At 44.9% G+C, this 16,782-nt stretch overlaps 1 protein-coding gene across 5 annotated transcripts in view; it reads right to left on the bottom strand.

Moving 5' to 3' along the window:
* Positions 1-7,420: 7,420 nt before the first annotated feature.
* Positions 7,421-16,782, bottom strand: part of PRR5L (proline rich 5 like) — a 42,575-nt gene continuing 33,213 nt past the window's right edge. For all 5 annotated transcript variants that reach the window (XM_039730979.1, XM_039730976.1, XM_039730978.1 and 2 more), the window contains 3 exons: positions 15,697-15,837; positions 13,924-14,050; positions 7,421-10,307 (listed from right to left, as the gene is read on the bottom strand). In XM_039730979.1, the coding sequence (XP_039586913.1) occupies positions 9,976-10,307; positions 13,924-14,050; positions 15,697-15,837 (600 nt within the window). In that variant the 3' untranslated portion in view covers positions 7,421-9,975. The remainder of the gene's footprint in view (positions 10,308-13,923; positions 14,051-15,696; positions 15,838-16,782) is intronic.

The following is a 16,782-nucleotide window of genomic DNA, read 5'->3' as shown; positions in this document are numbered from 1 at the left end:
TCATTTACCACCACTGAGCCTTTGTCCAGTCCCTCTGGAAGGGAGAGTTTGACCAACTGGACTGAGTCAACCCTTGCGCCATCACCACCCTCACAGGACCTGACAGCCTTAGTGACCTTGAAGTACCAAATGTAAGGAGCTGTGACCTTCAGGTCTTTTTCCTTTACTGGTTTTAAGTTCTGAACAATTAAACCTAACCACCTTTAACAATTAAACCTAAACCTAATCACCTGATAAATACACATCTCTGAGCACACAAGCACGTATCTGCTTAAGTTATTTTAAGCTTGTCAGGGCTCAGAATGGGTGAAGAGTTCATGCTCTTTCTGCAGTCCTTTCCAGTTTGCAGCAGCATTAAAAAAGCCAACTCCCAGCCAGAACTGTCCATGTTTCTCCTGTCCTCTCTTTTTTCCTTCATCTCCTCTTGTCTGCACAGAAGCAGAAAGATTCTGAAGTAGTGGTCATATCTTGAGTCCCTCCTCACCCATGTTTTATCCCAAGTTTACCTGTCGCCACCACTTCTCAATACTTCTCAAAGACTGCAATTCTTTCTGTTTCAAAAAAACAAAATAAAATCTGTAAAAAATAATTTACCTTACTAGTGCAGAGCAAATAAAGACTGAACTATAGCATCGTGAAAATAATCTTTCTGCTCAAATGCTGAGGCCCTGCTTCCTTGTCTCCTCTTCTGGCGATCATGTTCTTTGAACATGTTTGCTCCTCTGAAACAACCATTTGCATTTCACAGCTCTGAAAGTTGCATTTTGGCTGGGGGTTTTCCTCTTCCATGGAATAGGAAACTTCATGAAACTGTGTGCAAGGAGAAGATTGTGCAATAGGAAAATAATTTCTGTATTAGCTACAGTCCCAGCCTCAACTAATGAGCCTTCTTTTCCTTTGGGTTTGTGCTCTGAGTGATCCCTGAGGCCATGCAGCCTGTGTTCCCGAGTTCAGTCATTTCACACTGCTCCTTTGCTGCCTCCAGGAGCTGGCTGCTCTGCCACACCAGGGGGGTGGTTATTGCAGCCAGTCACCTGCTGATGAAGCAAGGAAAAGCCCTGGTGTACCATGGTCCTGAAGATTCCAGCTGAGAGTTTCTCACTGAGGTACCAGCAGGTTTGACTTGACTTGGCCAGACTTGACAGGTGTTAGCCTGGGGCAGAATAAGCCATGTTTTGTGGTGGCTTTCATCCAGAGACTTATCCCACTCAACAGTGAAGGGAATAAGGCATAAACAGAACAGTGTTTTAGCAGTTTGGTACTGACAATTTTGAAAAAAAAACCCTCCTCCATTCTCTTAGCTGATTAGAAGCAGGACAGATATCTTTCCAGCCCTGTGATAAACTGTCCAAAAATGTGAGTTTTCAGTTACTTCCCTCTCAGACAGAACCTGATTTCCATGAAACTCAGCTGATAATTGACACACTGGAGGGGAAAAAACAAAAAAAGAAAAGGCAACAACACAAACCTTTCCTTGTCTCACCTGATGTGCAGAGTCCTGACTCCTGCTACAGACCAGTATTAGTAACTTGTTTTTCCCTTCTGTCTTCAGCTGCTCCTCTCTCTGCTTGCTCACACAGCAAGTGTCAGGTGAAGGTGTGAAGTCCAGGAGTTTGGCCTGTTAAATCCTACAAAAGTATGCTTGAGTTAGCACTTGTATTCCATTCTGGTATTCCTGCCTGCATGGACTTGTTTCTCTCCAAGATTTAACCTTGTTTCTGTTGCTGCCTTTATTAAAGGAACAGTTTCAGCCAGGTATGACCTTGGCCTTTGCTAACAGAGTGTTAAGGAGTGAAGGCACTGCCAGGGAAAAGTGACACATACAAGTGTTCCTAGTTTCAGTATCACACCCAGGTGTGATAACCTTCACAGTGTGGAGTTTAGACTTGCCTAAGCAAGTGCCTCCAGTGTGATTCACCTTCTAGAAACAACTCCCTGAGCTTGAGTTTCTTCATGCACAAGTCCTTTATACGGGCATGTGCATGTACTCATCCTTCTAGATAAAATACAGGGACTGACTATTTTAAATTCATCTCAGTGATCTGCACAGTGTGTGCTTTTGGATCTTCTGGGAATGGAAGGCATTTACACTTTATATGGGTAGAAGTATAAGTATCCTGAAAGGTAAATCAGTGCTGTTGGGAAAAGGGAAGTCAGACCACCAAACAGCCAGGACAATGATAAACAGCCACAGTGCGTTTCTTGGCTGCTTTCAAACAGCAGTGGAAACCAGGGTGTGAATGCAAAGGAGCTGTATTTTAACCTCTGCCTGTTTCTGGTTCCTGTATATGCTCAGTCCAGTTGTAATAGTCTCAGATAAATAAAATAATTATAAAGATAACAAACTCAATACAAAAACAAAAAAGATATTATATATATAAAGATACATGTTTTAAACTATTAAATGTGGTATTATATTGATGTACTGTATTGAATATATACAAATGTAAGCTACAGATCATGTGTAATACATAATAATGTATCTATACAAAGATAAGAAAAATAAATTCTAATGCCAATTTCCCCACTCCAGTCCAACTGTCCCCAGGTTTTTGAGGCAGAACTGTGCATCCAACACCAGCCCATGTCCTTACCAAAATGAGCAAGGCTTACCCACCCTTTTACTCTTTCTCCCATGGAATTGTACTTACTCATAGTTCCTTTTACCTGCATCTCTAATCCTGTGTTCAATTTTGGACTCCTCACTGCAAAAAAGACTTTCAGGGCTTGGCCCATGGGTTCTGCTCTCCTCCTCCTCCCAAACCCACATTTTCTGCAGTAACACCAGGTAGAACCTGAGCCGGAGGCTCCACAGCACCCAGTAGGGACAGAGGTGAGGAGTGCCACTGTCCCAGGCAGAGCCTGGGGGAGGGAGGGCCGGCATGGAGGGTAGGAGACATGGACGAATTTGCTTTCCTAAGACTCTCAAAAGCCCATTGGAGGCTTCCCCAAAAAGGGCAATCCCAAACAAACAGTGTAGGAAGAACACATCTGCAAAGTAAATAGTCACTCCCTCAAAGGCCTGGTTCTGCTCCACTGGTCTCTCCACAGACCCTACAAACTGGGGATTGCTGCTGCTGAATGGACCCTCACTCTATTTCATATAGAGCTGAGTCTTTGTAAGCACTGCCAGGCCAGAGGAGGAGTGGAGAGAGGCTGCTGCTGCCCTCTGAAGGTATCACCAGCTCTGTGAGTCAATCAGCTCACCATGACAATCAGGAAAAAAAGAAAAGAAATGAGAGAGGTCCAGATCTTGAACAATTTCCTCTCCACGCTGTAAACCCAGGCAAAGGAGGACAGCTATGTTGATGCAGACAAATAGTTGATTAGATTAAGCAAAGAAATAAGCTTTTGAAAATGGGCTTTTTTGTTTGTTTGCCTGACAAGCATGAGTGTCTTGTTCACACCAGCTCACACATTTCAATAATCTAGGAAGAGACTCATGACAAATGCTCTCAGGTCTCATTTACTGCAGCATTTACTTTGACTTCAAAGAGCGGGACTTTTTTAACAACTACAGGACACTTTGACAGGGGAATGACTAGATAGTGGCAGCTCCTTTTCCCTGAAGTTGTTAAGGAAACTCTCCTGTTTTGTTTTTATTTATTTGTGTTTATTTATTACTTTCCTGACTCACCATTCAGGAGTCACTCTGGCAGTCACACTCCCACCACTCCAAACTGTCACTGCTGGGAACAAAGCTCCTTCACAGTGGGTGGCTCCAGTAACCCCATGGGTGTCCTTTGTGGGTTGCTGCACACCCCACACTCACAGTCAGAGAAAAGGTCTCCTTACAGCTCAGTTCTGGGTTTCCCACAGCTCAGTGGGGTGGGAGTGTGACTGCCAGAGCAGTTCCTGGGTGGTAGGACAGGAAAGGTTTCTTACCACAGTGCTGTTGAGGATGAGCCACTGAATTTAACCAGGACCAGTGGGTCCAGCAGGCAGCATCTCTCCAGTCTGCTGCAGGGCTCTCAGGGAAGAGAGGTGTTGAACATTTAAGAGCCAGAAAAGGGACTGATGACATTCAGTGACAGGCTGAATGAAGGAGCTCAGAGGAGCTCCATCTGCACTACCAAACGCAGCGATGTTCAGCATGTAATCACCATTCACTCCTTCTTCTGAAGAAAGCAACAGGATGGAGGAAAATCACAAGAAATCCTCTGCATTCACTCAAACTTCTAATGGACAGTGGTTCTGAATCTCTGAGATTCAAATTCCAAATGCACATCAGAACTCCCCTCCATTCCCACAAAACAAAATACATTAGAACAGAGGTTTTTTTGTAGATGTGGTGCATATACCACTTAAGAGGCACTTTTCACACATACTGTCAGTTCTCTCCTGCAGAACAGCTTCTCCCACCCTCTCATCTCCTATATCCAACCACACAGCAAATACACAATCCATCAGCCTGAGATGTGCCTGAAGAAAGACAGGTTTAGCACTTGTCATAGTGAAGTCACGAGACAGATACACATGGAACAAGAGTGAACAAATTTCTACTCTAACAACCATTGATATGTTGGTCAATAAGCCTTTCGTGGGAAGAGGATTAAAAAACCCCCAGTGAAAAAGAGGGCTGGTTTACCAGTGGTAACAACCATTGATATGTTGGTCAATAAGCCTTTCGTGGGAAGAGGATTAAAAAACCTCAGTGAAAAAGAGGGCTGGCTTACCAGTGATGGGTGTAAATCAGTTTGAGGCCTGCAGGGCAGGTGATTTGTGGCACAGTCTGTGGTTCCTTACTGACATTTAATATAAATAAATTCTGTCATTTTCTAGGCAGTCCTGTTGCAGTACTGACTTGAAGACTAAGCATCTTGTAACTGGTCTGTCTTTGAGAAGCCCAAGCAATTCTAATAGAACACACTCTTTCAGGTTAAAAAAAAAAAGTTTTTAAAAAGGTAAAAAACCCAAAGAAACCAAACTCAACAACCACAGAAAAGTCCTGTGTGTGAGCCAATGCATCTGTCTTCATAAATTTCAAGGTCAGAAAGAATGGAGTCAGAGAATCAATCTCTTTTCCAACATAACAGAGGTTGTTAACTGCACAGTCTATAATAATTATGCCACAGGAATTATCAACTAGCTCTGAACATAAGATGGAATTAGCTTTGAAGCCAAATGAGAGACACTTCAAACAGCAACTCTCTGAATACTCTTGCAATTCACAGCTACAGAAAATCTGCTCTGTGCTATAGCAGGAGTTTGGGGTAGGTGGGACCCTTCAAGCTATTGTCTTTTTGTTTAAGGAGTTTGCTTTCCTTTCGCCCATTGCAAAATCTGATGATCAAACTATAATTAAACCTCTACCTTCTGTTATACCAATCATTCAGGTGAAGATTAATCTAGTCAGCTATTTCCTTTACCTGCATATATCTGTTCTTTGCTGCTCTCTCCCACACAGGTGAGTCTCCTACACACAAGCCCATATTTGTGGCCCCAAGACTGTGTTGGCCATGCACAGCAAGCAACTGTTGATAAATAATGACAATTTTCAGTTCACTTACTTATGCACTGGAATTGTCACTTCTTTTCATCCCTTGATTTGGAGAAATGCACCCAAATACTCAAACATCTGAGCTGCCACTCCTTGTGGACTTAGGACAGCTTTCACAAGAAGTGCTTGGGGCAGGATTAGCCCCCTGGAAGGGGTGAACTTACACATAGGAGAGATGTGAACTGGCACAATAATGATACAGCACCTGCTCTCCTAGGTGGAAATAACTAACAAGGGTACTCCAGGTATCTTCAGATGCAAGTAATGAATATAAAAGGCAGCAAGTTATTTAAAGCATGCCATTTTGAGCACCACATTGATGAGAATGAGCTGTACCTTTGCTGGAATGATTGGTGCCCTTACCTGGAGCTGCTGGGATCGCAGGGGAAAGAGAAAGCCCTCTCCAAATCTGTGGGCAAGCAAGAATATCCCCTTTAACCTATTTTTATCCTGCCAGATCCACCTTCCATATTTGAAATATGAACAGGATGACTAATTACCTCCTCTTTGCTCAGGGAAATACCAAATACCCTGCTCTTCACACTTTTAATTAACGGGAAAATTTGCAGTGATTTTCCTACAGAGAATGTTGACCCTGGGCTGAATTTCCAGCTCAGGTACCGCATGGAAACTCCCTGGGCACTGTGGGGAATCCGTGCCAGGGTGGGTCTTGCTTTCTCACCTGCTTTCCTGAGTGGGAAGTGGTGCTGGCTCTGTGCAGACCTGTCCCAAGTGGGGAAGGGGCAGCCAGGTAACACAGCCAGCCTGGCCTCTTCCAGGAGCTCAGACACCCATTTGGTGGCTTTATCTAACACACCACTTTCCTTCAGGGTGAGGGAGATGCACTCTGCCAGGCCCAGGAGTCCTGCTGCTGGCATGGGGAAGGAGCCAGGCTGGAAAGGAACAGGGAATCCAGTCAGGAAGGTTTCCTACACTGAGACTACAGCAAAATTAGGAAGTTTGCATAACTGAGCACACCATAAATACCACAATTTGTCTCTCACTAGAGCTGCAGTTTCTCCTCTCTGGGGGACACAGGCTGCCTCTAAGAGCCAAATATTTTCCATCTGCTGACTCAGTGTCAAGTGCCAAAAGTGAATCCATTGCCATTTGGACCTAAAAAGAAAAGGCAACTCAAACCGTGCAGTGTTCACCCCGCTGCCATCAGTGCCAGCAGCAAGACATACTGCAAGTTCTCCGATTGATAAAAAAAATTTAAAAATCAACTAAGTTGCTGTCCACATGGCTAGGACCAGAAACAGCTCTACTTTCTTGCAATAAAAACATGTGCTTGGCTATGGGGAATATCAGGAAAAAGGCCAGTGGTACTAAGCATAGCCCCATCAATAAGTTTATGACAGAAATGCATGGGCACAGAATAAATCACTTACCTTAAGAAGGAGACACAGTAAAAAAGGAAGATAGATTCACTGTGATGAGAAGGGACTCAGTCCAGGTCATTATTGAAGTAGAAGGTAACAGACTTCAGAAGGTGGTGAGAGAAATTCCTTCTTCCCATTCTGACAGCTCCTCCAGGAGGTCTTCTCAAGTTGGTGACCACGAGTGTAGAAAAGACCCACCCTGTGGCCCTGTCACAGCCATGTGACATGGTCAGCAACACAGTGCAACCCCAAACCAGAACCCTGTATCCAAAATGCAAGTGTTTCTCATGCTGCAGCTCTGGCATGGGGACAGAGTCTTTGCTTCCAGAGGACTGGAAGCTTCCTCAGCAGAGAGCAGCTGCTCAGCACTGCTGCTCAGAGCTGTTCCCAGGGCCCTTCCAGGGCAGCCTCACACTGCCACCATGGCACAGCTTTCCAGCCACCTTCAGGTTCACCCAGCCTGTAAAAGAAAAGCACTTGCAGAGGCTTGTGCAATTTCATATGACTGTAAAAGTGGTGGTCATGACCATACACTTGGTGTGGTTTAGAGAACAGGTTGTATTTACTTCAGTTCACAAAGTAAAGCCACCAGCTTTAATCCTCTGTAAAAACAAAACAATGGGACAAGTGCATGATTCAGAGGGCTTGGTGCAAATTTTTGCAAAGTAACAGATACAAAACCAAAATAGTTAAAATCATACATATGTGAAAAATAAAAGAAATTCAAGTTAAAACCAGGACTAATTCCCTATTAGCCCTAGAGATGATCCAAGAACATGTCAGGAAATAAATACATCGTTCTAGTTTTCACCATAAAAGAGGGTGCTGCTCTGTAATCAAAATGGTTCGGGTGTTTACAGAAGGCAAATGGGTTACAGGAGAAACAGAAAGAAGAAAAGCATTCATAAGAGTCGACTGAAATGCTGCAGTGTGACCACTTCCCACACACCTCAGCGTGAGTAAGAGAAGACTTTAAATCACGGAAAGGGGCCAAAGAAATTAACTGTGAGCAGCACACCATCATCTGCCCCATGCTGGAGGGACTGTGCCAAGGTGAGACCAGCATGGTGTGGCTGCCATCACAGAGATTCTGAAGCTCCACCACAATCCATGGCTGCCCTGGGACACATGGCAGTAAGTTGGCCTGATCAGACCAATTTATTTGAACAAGAGAGCAATTTATCCTACAATCCACCTGAAGTGAATGCTGCTTAAAGGCATATCTTCCTGGCCTCTGCGGGACTGTGGGTGCTCTGAGGAGGAGGAGGCAGCCAGCACAACTGAACCTCTTCTCCTGACATGGAAAGCACAGTTGGTGATCCAAACGCTCGGCCTTTCCCCAAGGGCCAAGAGCTCTGGTGACAGGAGGGAAAAGGAAGTTCTTCCAAGTATCTGTCTCAACACTGCAAACCACAGCAGACAAAGCAAAACCCTCACTCATCAAGGCAGCACGGCTTGTGCTCATAGCTGGTATTTCTGATGCTTTGTTGCCATTCAGCTCTCCTTTTGCTGCATGTGCTACTAATGCCAAATCCTGGCAGGTCAGAGCTGTACTCCAGTGAAGCCAGCAGAGGAGGAGATGTTTAATGCCCAACAGAAGCAGAGAAAATTCTGCAGTTAATGTCATAGCATGCAAAAAACATCCCAAAGGCTCGTCCTAACCTTCTGCTTCCTTGTCAAGATACACTTATTTACCAAGTACCACTTGGAGTAGATTCAAGTGGTAGTTGTGTTGTGTCCATATTTTTAATGGGATTTGACATTTAAGGCAGCACTGCAGCTCACCTCTAAGCCTATAATAACACTTGCAAATCTGCTTACAAGACATCAGCAGAGTACACCAGGGACAGCTCAGACTGGCTCTGTCCCCACAGAAGCAGCACTGGAGCACCAAGCGATGCTACAAAGCAGACACTGCAGGCTGCAGTGCCTGACACAGACACCTGGACCCACTCCTAATCTTCACAATAAAAACAAAACCAAAGACTGCAAAGAGCCCTCACTTTATCTTAAAAGCAATACTGCACTGAGTCAGATACCACTGGAGGTCAGGAGCACTTCATGAATACACTGAGCCAGGACTCCTTTCCACACCCTGCTGAGTATCCTCAGTCTTGTGAAATCCATGAGTGCTAAAAGTACCAGGGTAGGGCCAGGATGAAATACTGATCATCACCTCCTGGTCTGGAGTCACGATGGCCCAGTGCTGAGAAGCATCTTTACATCTCTCACACAAGTGCAGCATCTCCTATCCATTTGATTTTCTCTTTCATCATAGCCCTATTAACACTAACATTTTGAGAGCAAATTGATGCTCAGTGCCAGGATGCTCAGTATATTTGCATCCAATTTACATACCCCAGCCATCCTTTGCACCCAATTTATACCAGAACCCCCAAGATATGACTGGAACCAAATAAAGTACATATGAAGTACATACAGTCAGCTCAGACTCCTCATATACTCGATTCTCTTTGGGCCTGGGAAAAAAGTACGTCTGATCAATTCTGATTTGGAATTTTCATCTATGCCCATGGGAAGCAAAATGAAGGATCTCCTCCTCTCATAAGCCACCTCAGCAGATCTTTCTGCAGGATGCAAATGGCTCCATCCCTGAGTTCAACTTTAAAAGAGAAATGAAGTGCTCAGCATTCACTACGAAGCACCAGAAGCAAAAAAACACTTTGCCTCCACTGAAGGGACAAAGAACAAAGAAGAAGCACAATTGGGAAAGATGGAGAAAAGCAGAAAGAACTCAATTTGTATCATACCAAAGAAAAAGAAGGAAACCTGATGCCAAAAAGTTTATAATAATAGAGAGAGAAAGCTTACAGAAGGCAGACTGTGCTGTTCAACAGCAAAACCTTTGCAGCCCTCAGTGGTCATTTGGGAGCAGCCTGGTACCTCCACCAACAATGATCCCAGGCTGGTAAAAGAACCTATGTAGATAGCATCCTCAGCCACATGAACCCTCGAGCCCATTTCAATGACATGAGCAAAACTCCTATTTTTCTCCTTTTTTCCCAGCAGGGATGACACACCACTTTGTCCAGCTTGGTGCATACAGTTCTCCACTGCTCAGGCAGGCTCCTCCTAGCTGACAGAGGTGCAGTTCAGCTGGGCAGGCTCCTGCCTAGCGGCTGCAGGCACAGCTCCCTCGGGGCCATCGGCGATGCTGGGCTCGCTGGAGCACTGCCTGTGGCCAAAGCAGCTGGGCTGCAGCAGCAGGCATTGGTCAGAAGTGTCCGATTCCTCCACCACCATGCCCGTGTGCATCATGGAGGCCATGGCCAGGAGCTGGATATCCGAGTGCGCGTTGGCCACCGTGTGCCGACGGACGCTCCCACATTTCTCCAGGTAAGCCTCGCCCTCCTGCTCTGTCAGCGGGGTCAGGGCCTTCGGGCAGGATCTGGAGTACCGTCTCTCTGGAAGAGAAAGAGGAAGCAGGAATGGTCAACAGCACGCAAACGGAGCGCTGGTCACACTGCTGGGCTGGCCTCGGGGAACAGAGAGAATCCAGTGTGCAGCTGCAGAGTGCCCCACTTCACTACTGGTGGAAAGCAGTCAGGAGCTCACCAGTTCATACTGCTAGGTGTTGGGAAAGGAGACCTGCCTCTGCCCCAGAGCAGAGAGACCTCCCATCCTGGTGCAGGGGCTGCTGCCTGTGAGAGAAGTGAGCCAAAATGTCACCAGTGCAGCCAAGGGACTCTCTAGCATCCTGAGAGTCTTCTCTTTTATCAAGGGGTGAAGACCAAGTAGGTACACTCACATGCAGGTTCACTAAAATAAGTGACACTACAGTGGCACAAGTCTCTAAAAAACACATTCACTGGGGATTTGAATTGCCATCCCCATCTCTGAAAAATTTCTCTCAGGAAGTGCCATTAGCTGTTGTCAATGTGAAATTCCTAGTGCTTACATTGCACTGTCTCTACATCTGCCTAGGAACAGACCATTCTGTTGGCATTATTTTTTAAAGATCATGCCAGAAAAAGAACATTTCATCCACTTTGCAACACATCTGGTTTGGAGGCTGGATGCAGAAAACTCCTAAGAGTGCGCAGGAACAGTCCACAACAGCCTGGGGAAAAGGGGCACAAGGGAAAGGCAGTATTGTGCTGAGGAAGAAAGGCAGTGACACAGAATGGGTGGGTGTGGGCTGTACAATCTGCTCAGCAAAACATTAAGGAGGAAAATTGCCAGGTCTAAAGCACAAACCCAAGGCGCAGTCCCCAGCGCAGTACCATGAAGCACATGCCAATTCTGACACTGAAAGCTTGAAGGAAGGCAGGGGTCAGAGTTTTGCCTTGGCTCACTGTAATCCCACCCCAGCAGGTTGAATCAGACACTGTTACTGTTCACCTGCTGGTTTCCACCCCCCTGCAATGTTCCATGTGATTTTGGACACCTCCTGTGGGTCTGTCCCTGCAGCAGCTGATGGAGCCACTCCCTGTGACTCTTTGTGTCTCACAAACTTTATGAAATGAGACCCTATACTTCAGTAAAGTCAGAAGCCTTTAAACCATATAAAAGGCCTCCAACCGAGACTGCAGAAGATAAGAGTAACAAAATGCAAAGCAAAGCACTCGTCACTGAAGGTTATAAGAGTTTTGTAAGCTTGTATCAGGAAGAAAAGCAGAAAAACTCCTATTTGTTGCAGGGAGGAACAGGTGAGCCAACACTTCACACTGCTACTGCCAGTAATACACCAATTCAAAATGGTTCATTCACACTTAAGAGTATGCACAAATAATTTCTGAGACTGGTTACAGCAAATACACTCTTTAGGTTTCATCTGCAGCTCAAGCCACAGCAAGCTGTAGTGTTAAAGGGCATTAGGATATGACTCTTTTGAGAAAAAAATTAGGTGAAATTAGCCTAAACTCTGAACATGCATTTATTGCTTTACTTTTCCCCCTTTACTTTCTTGGCCACAAAAGACAGTCTCTTAAGGGAGTTGTTCTGCATAGCTTAACTAGAAATTTTGTTTTTATTTTTGGTGCCTTATGACCAGGAATATAAACTGGGAGGAGTTTTTCTGGGACTTTTTTGCAAGCAACCTCAGATCAGCAGTGATGTGTGGCTGTTCTATCTGTTCTCCTATCCCCAATATAAACCCTGTTTCTTAGCCAGCTGGATCCCCTTGGCATACTCCATCCTTACCACACAGGTTATGGCTAATTTACACAGGCAAAGCAAAAGGGTGCTAAGAGAGCAGGTGCGAATGCTGCCATCTTCAGTTCCCCTCTCTGAGAGGTCCTGTCCTTTTCACACCCCTCTGCTTGAAATCAGCTTAAGATACAGCAGCCTTGCAGGCTGAAGCCTTATGTATACTCACAGCTGGGAGCAGACAGCTTCAGCCACATTTCCCAACACTCATTTACCCTGAAGGCTCCAGCCCAGAGGGCAGTCTGGTCTCCAGAGCAGCTGTGTAGAATGCAAGCACACCCCAAGCCCAACAGCATCCCCTCCCAAAAACTACTATGGGGAACCTACTGGGCTTCACCAACATTACAGGCTGCCCAGTGAGAGAAGAAACTGGTTCTGAGAAAGCAAAAAGGTGACTGAAAGAGGGAGAGGGAAGAGAAAGAAGTCTGATCACAAGTGAAAGTTAAGGAATAGAAGCCACCTCCATAGCAGCCCTGTGAAAATACCATTATTATTTGTAGAAAAATGCTGGTTTGCAGTCCCTGTCTTGTACTGCAAACACAAATTCCTTCTTTCCTCATGCTCAGCACAGGGTGGAGCAAGGGTAAAAGGCCACTTTGGAAATATAGACAAATAAATGAGAGCTAAAATCAAAGTAAGTTCAATTATTTTAAGGCATATAAGTTTTACAAGGCCAGCTTGTGTAGGTTTTTTTCCTTTTTTTTTTTTTTTTAATGGCATAAATGCCTCGTTCAGCTGGCAGAAATCCAGGATGGCTAGAAACTTCAGCACAGGTCAGGCAGCTACCTTTTAAACCATCTCAGCAACATACAGCTGTCCATAAACAGCAAAGCAATCACATTTGTCAAAGTCCAACTTTTACAGGGGATTTTGGTCTAGATTGAGCCCTAGGATCAGATCTGCAAATCCAGGCTGAACTGTACAACCATGTTCACTTGCACAGAAGATATCTGATTGCCCAGCAACCACAAGAACAAAAATCCTAAGCCACAGTTTTCCTAAAGCAATGCTATGGGTTTATTACAGGCACAGATTGTCTGAGTTCCAGTAAGTTCTTCTACCACAAGCCCATCTTTGCCCTTCTGCTGCAAGTGTAGTACAAGGCAGGTTGTGGGTCTCCAGCTCGCTACAATTTTGCATCGAAGCAAAGGCTAAAGCTAGCAAAAACAGAGGGAAACTGGAGCTTTCTTCACTTGTTCTATTTAAATCTTCTTGACTATCAAATCAGTAACACTATGCCCATTAGCTAGCCAATCTCTTCTGGCTGGCCACATGTGTAAGCAGAGCTCCTGCATCACGTGAAGAAGTTTCCCAGAATAAGCATGCTCTTCCTTAAGTAAGGTGCCCATTCTCTCACCTAGACATGTCTATCCATACCTTAAACACAGAATTTTAATTTGGGTTTTGTTTTTTTTTAAACAGAATCCTTGGATGGAAGGAAGACTTTATGCAAAATCCCTGTCATCTCTCAGAATTAATATGCAACAGTTCTGCTGTTTGCAAAAGTTCATTGATGCAGCAGCTGAAGCAGGCAGCAAAGGACCAGGTACAGTCTCTCACTGTGGTGAAAGCAGTACACCAGGCATGGACAAAAGGGTTTTAAAATGCAGCCCATGTCCAGAGAGAGGGGAGACTTTGTGGGGGTCTGTGTGCAGTGATGGGGCACTAATAGTTCACTAGGCCATGGACAAGAAAAAGCCTGTCACAAAAACTTGTATCCAGAAACATTAATCAGGGCATTTTCAAGGGTGTTTTAGCCTTTGTTTTCTGTCTCTCATGCGAGTCATGCAGTTTCCTTTTCCAGCACAAATGCCTCCCATTACCCAACCTGTGTACCCCAATAACAGCTTCAGTACAATGTGCATGTCTTACCAAGCAAGCAGGTGCTACCAGAGGAGCTGTGATCCTCACACAAGCCTAAGAATGGTGATACCACCTGCTTGACCAGTTCTTCCAGCTGTAGGTAGCCCTCAGTGGGGCCAGTAGGCTCATGGACACTCTGAAAATCAAACACAAAAGGTCAACATAACCCTTACAAGATTTTGGAATAAAGCCTGGGGTCTGTCAATTCTCTCTGTACTGGAATATCCCAACTGTGTCAGTAAAGCTTTTGGAGCTGATGGAGGTTTGGGTGCCTTTCAGGTCAACCTCCTTGTTCAAGTTACAGCCACACCCTACGGACATTGAGCAGACAGTTCTTTTTTCTGAGCAAGTGACAGGAAGGTACGAGGTGTGCTCACACTGAGGATGTGCACAGAGTACTGCAGCAATGTCATTGTGCCAGGGTGCTTCTACCAGAAAACTCTTTGTAGAAAAGCACTTAACACGCCTTGGGCAAAAGCACTGCTCTTTCCCTAGGCAGGACTGCAGGCAAAGCACCCTCTGTGGTTCAGCTTACAGCTGTGAAGATGGTAGATAACACCAACCAATTTAACAGCAATTTCAGAAACCGTTCAGACTTAACTTCCTGCAAAGCCTCAATAAGCTTTTTTCCTCACATGTGCTGCTTTGAAGTCCTCTTTGCTCTCAAAATTCTTGTATTAAAAAAACATCCAGGAAATTGAGGTAGCACTTTAGTATCACCTGCTATTCCAGTCAGGGTCACTGGAACATCAGAACAGTGAGAGTTCATACAGAACTACCAGCTTAGCCACTTTGCAATTTTGGTTGTGCTTCATAAAGTTTAATTCTCAGACACCATATGCTGGAGAAGAAATAAAAGTCACTGGGCTGTGTGGCGTGTTGGAGGGAAGGGATGCCACCCAGAGGGAATTTGAAAGGCTTGAGCTATGGGCCTGTGCAAACCTCGTGATAATCAACAAGGCCTAATGGAAGGTCCTGCACGTGGCTCAGAGGAAGGCTGGATTGAGCTCTGAACAGCCTGGTCCAGTGGAAGGTGTCCCTGCCCATGGCAGGGAGGCTGGAACTAGATGTTCTTTAGGAACTAGATGATCTTTAGGATCCCCTCAAACCCAAACCATTCTCTGATTCTATCAATTCAAACATGTAAGATGGCATTTTTCAGAACTGTCAGGCTGGGCAATATGAGAAAAAAATAAAACCACTGTAGTTGGCATGCTTGGAAAGTATTCTGTTGAGACCCAGACAAAGAGGATAGCTACTACAGATGCTCTACATCTCTTGGGAGAGACCTTTGAAAGATGGCCTCTCATTTTGCCTGCAGCCGAAAGGTATTTCTCCTCTAATGGGCACTACTCAGCATCCCAGCCAACCAGGGTGCTAGTGTCAAGCAGCCAGAGCCACAGTGCATCCAAATTCCATTATCTGCTGTGATGGACACTTGCCCTGTCCTTGCAAAGCTGAGAAATCAGGAAAATTAGGGCACAAAGAGGCATTCAGACAAGCTAGAAGATTAAATTTGTGTGAAAAAAAAGATAGGGAGGAGAAGTACAAAAAGCCCCCTAAACCCAGCTCTTTGAAGGCAACATCTTTACCTGCTCCCAGGAAAGCTCAGGGCATCCAAATTCAGCTCACATTTTAATACTGACCACTTCTAAATAAGCACATATCACACCCCCTTCATCACACCCTCTACTCTCCCCACTTTTCCTCCAGTGTTTGTATGATTTCAACGAGGTCAGGATACCCAAATGAGTCAGAGGAAGAAGAGCAGAGGTTCCCCACCTGCAGAATTAACAGCATCTGGACAATGGAAGCTGGAACTTTTGTCTGGACCAGGGGAAGGATTTCTTCCAACTTTACTTTTAGCAAGACCAAGTCTCTGAAGCCAAGAAGAGCAATCTGACGGATAGTCAACTCCTGACCCTAAAAAAACAAAGAAGGAAAAGTCCAAGTGTAGATAAAGGGATCTGTAAGCATCATACCAACACATGGGCACACAGACAGGAGAGTTTATTCTGCCCATTGCTGCTGTGGCAGAACACACTCCTGTCATTCATGTTGAGGATTCATTCTGCTCTTTAATTTCTTCCCTCTCAGTCTCACACAAATTCTGAAGTGGGCATCGCCTCATCTGTGGCACCACTAGGTTTGGAGTGAAGCCAGAAATGGGCCTGTAGCTCACCAAATGACTATGTATGTATTCATAAAACCCACATGCCATCCAATTTGTTCACAAAAAAGCCCAGGCTGGATGTAGCTTGTGCTTCTGGCACTTGGAGCTGAAAAAGCAGAGAAGGTTTGGTAGGGAATGAAGTTGTTTCAGAGTATTTCTTAACTAGACCCACTTCTGACCTATACTGTACCCTCTTTTTGCTCAACATCTGCATTTTAGACCTTGCTGATATGACAAAAATCTACAAGTTAGTCCATTACAGATTTAGGATTTAGGCTGGCGGAAAGCTAGCAAGACTGCTTGAACCAAAAACAATTTTAAAAAGCAACAGCTTTAATATCCTCTGCAAGGCATTCCTATTTTACATCAACAACACAAGTGAGCAGGCTTAACAGATGATATATCTCAGCATTTTTAAACACAGTCTGACTCCATTTGGCATTCTGGTGTTACCACCTTCCCCTCTGCTATGTTTAATATCTGCATGACTTTCTCTTGCCCCCCACTGCAACTCAGTAGCAGAAATTTTCCTCCCAGCGCTGCCTAGCACTTTCCAGCCTGAAAAGTTTGCTTTGTTCTTCTCAGTATGTTAATCTCTGCCCCATGGTCTGCTTGGGAATCATTTTATGATCTCTATAACACACTCATAGCAAATATTTAGCACTCATAACATAGCAAATATTTAGCTAGAAGAA

This window comes from Passer montanus, unplaced genomic scaffold, assembly GCF_014805655.1.
Source record: "Passer montanus isolate IOZ18808 unplaced genomic scaffold, ASM1480565v1 scaffold75, whole genome shotgun sequence".
Lineage (NCBI taxonomy): Eukaryota > Metazoa > Chordata > Aves > Passeriformes > Passeridae > Passer > Passer montanus.
This window is presented reverse-complemented; position numbering and strand designations above follow the sequence as displayed.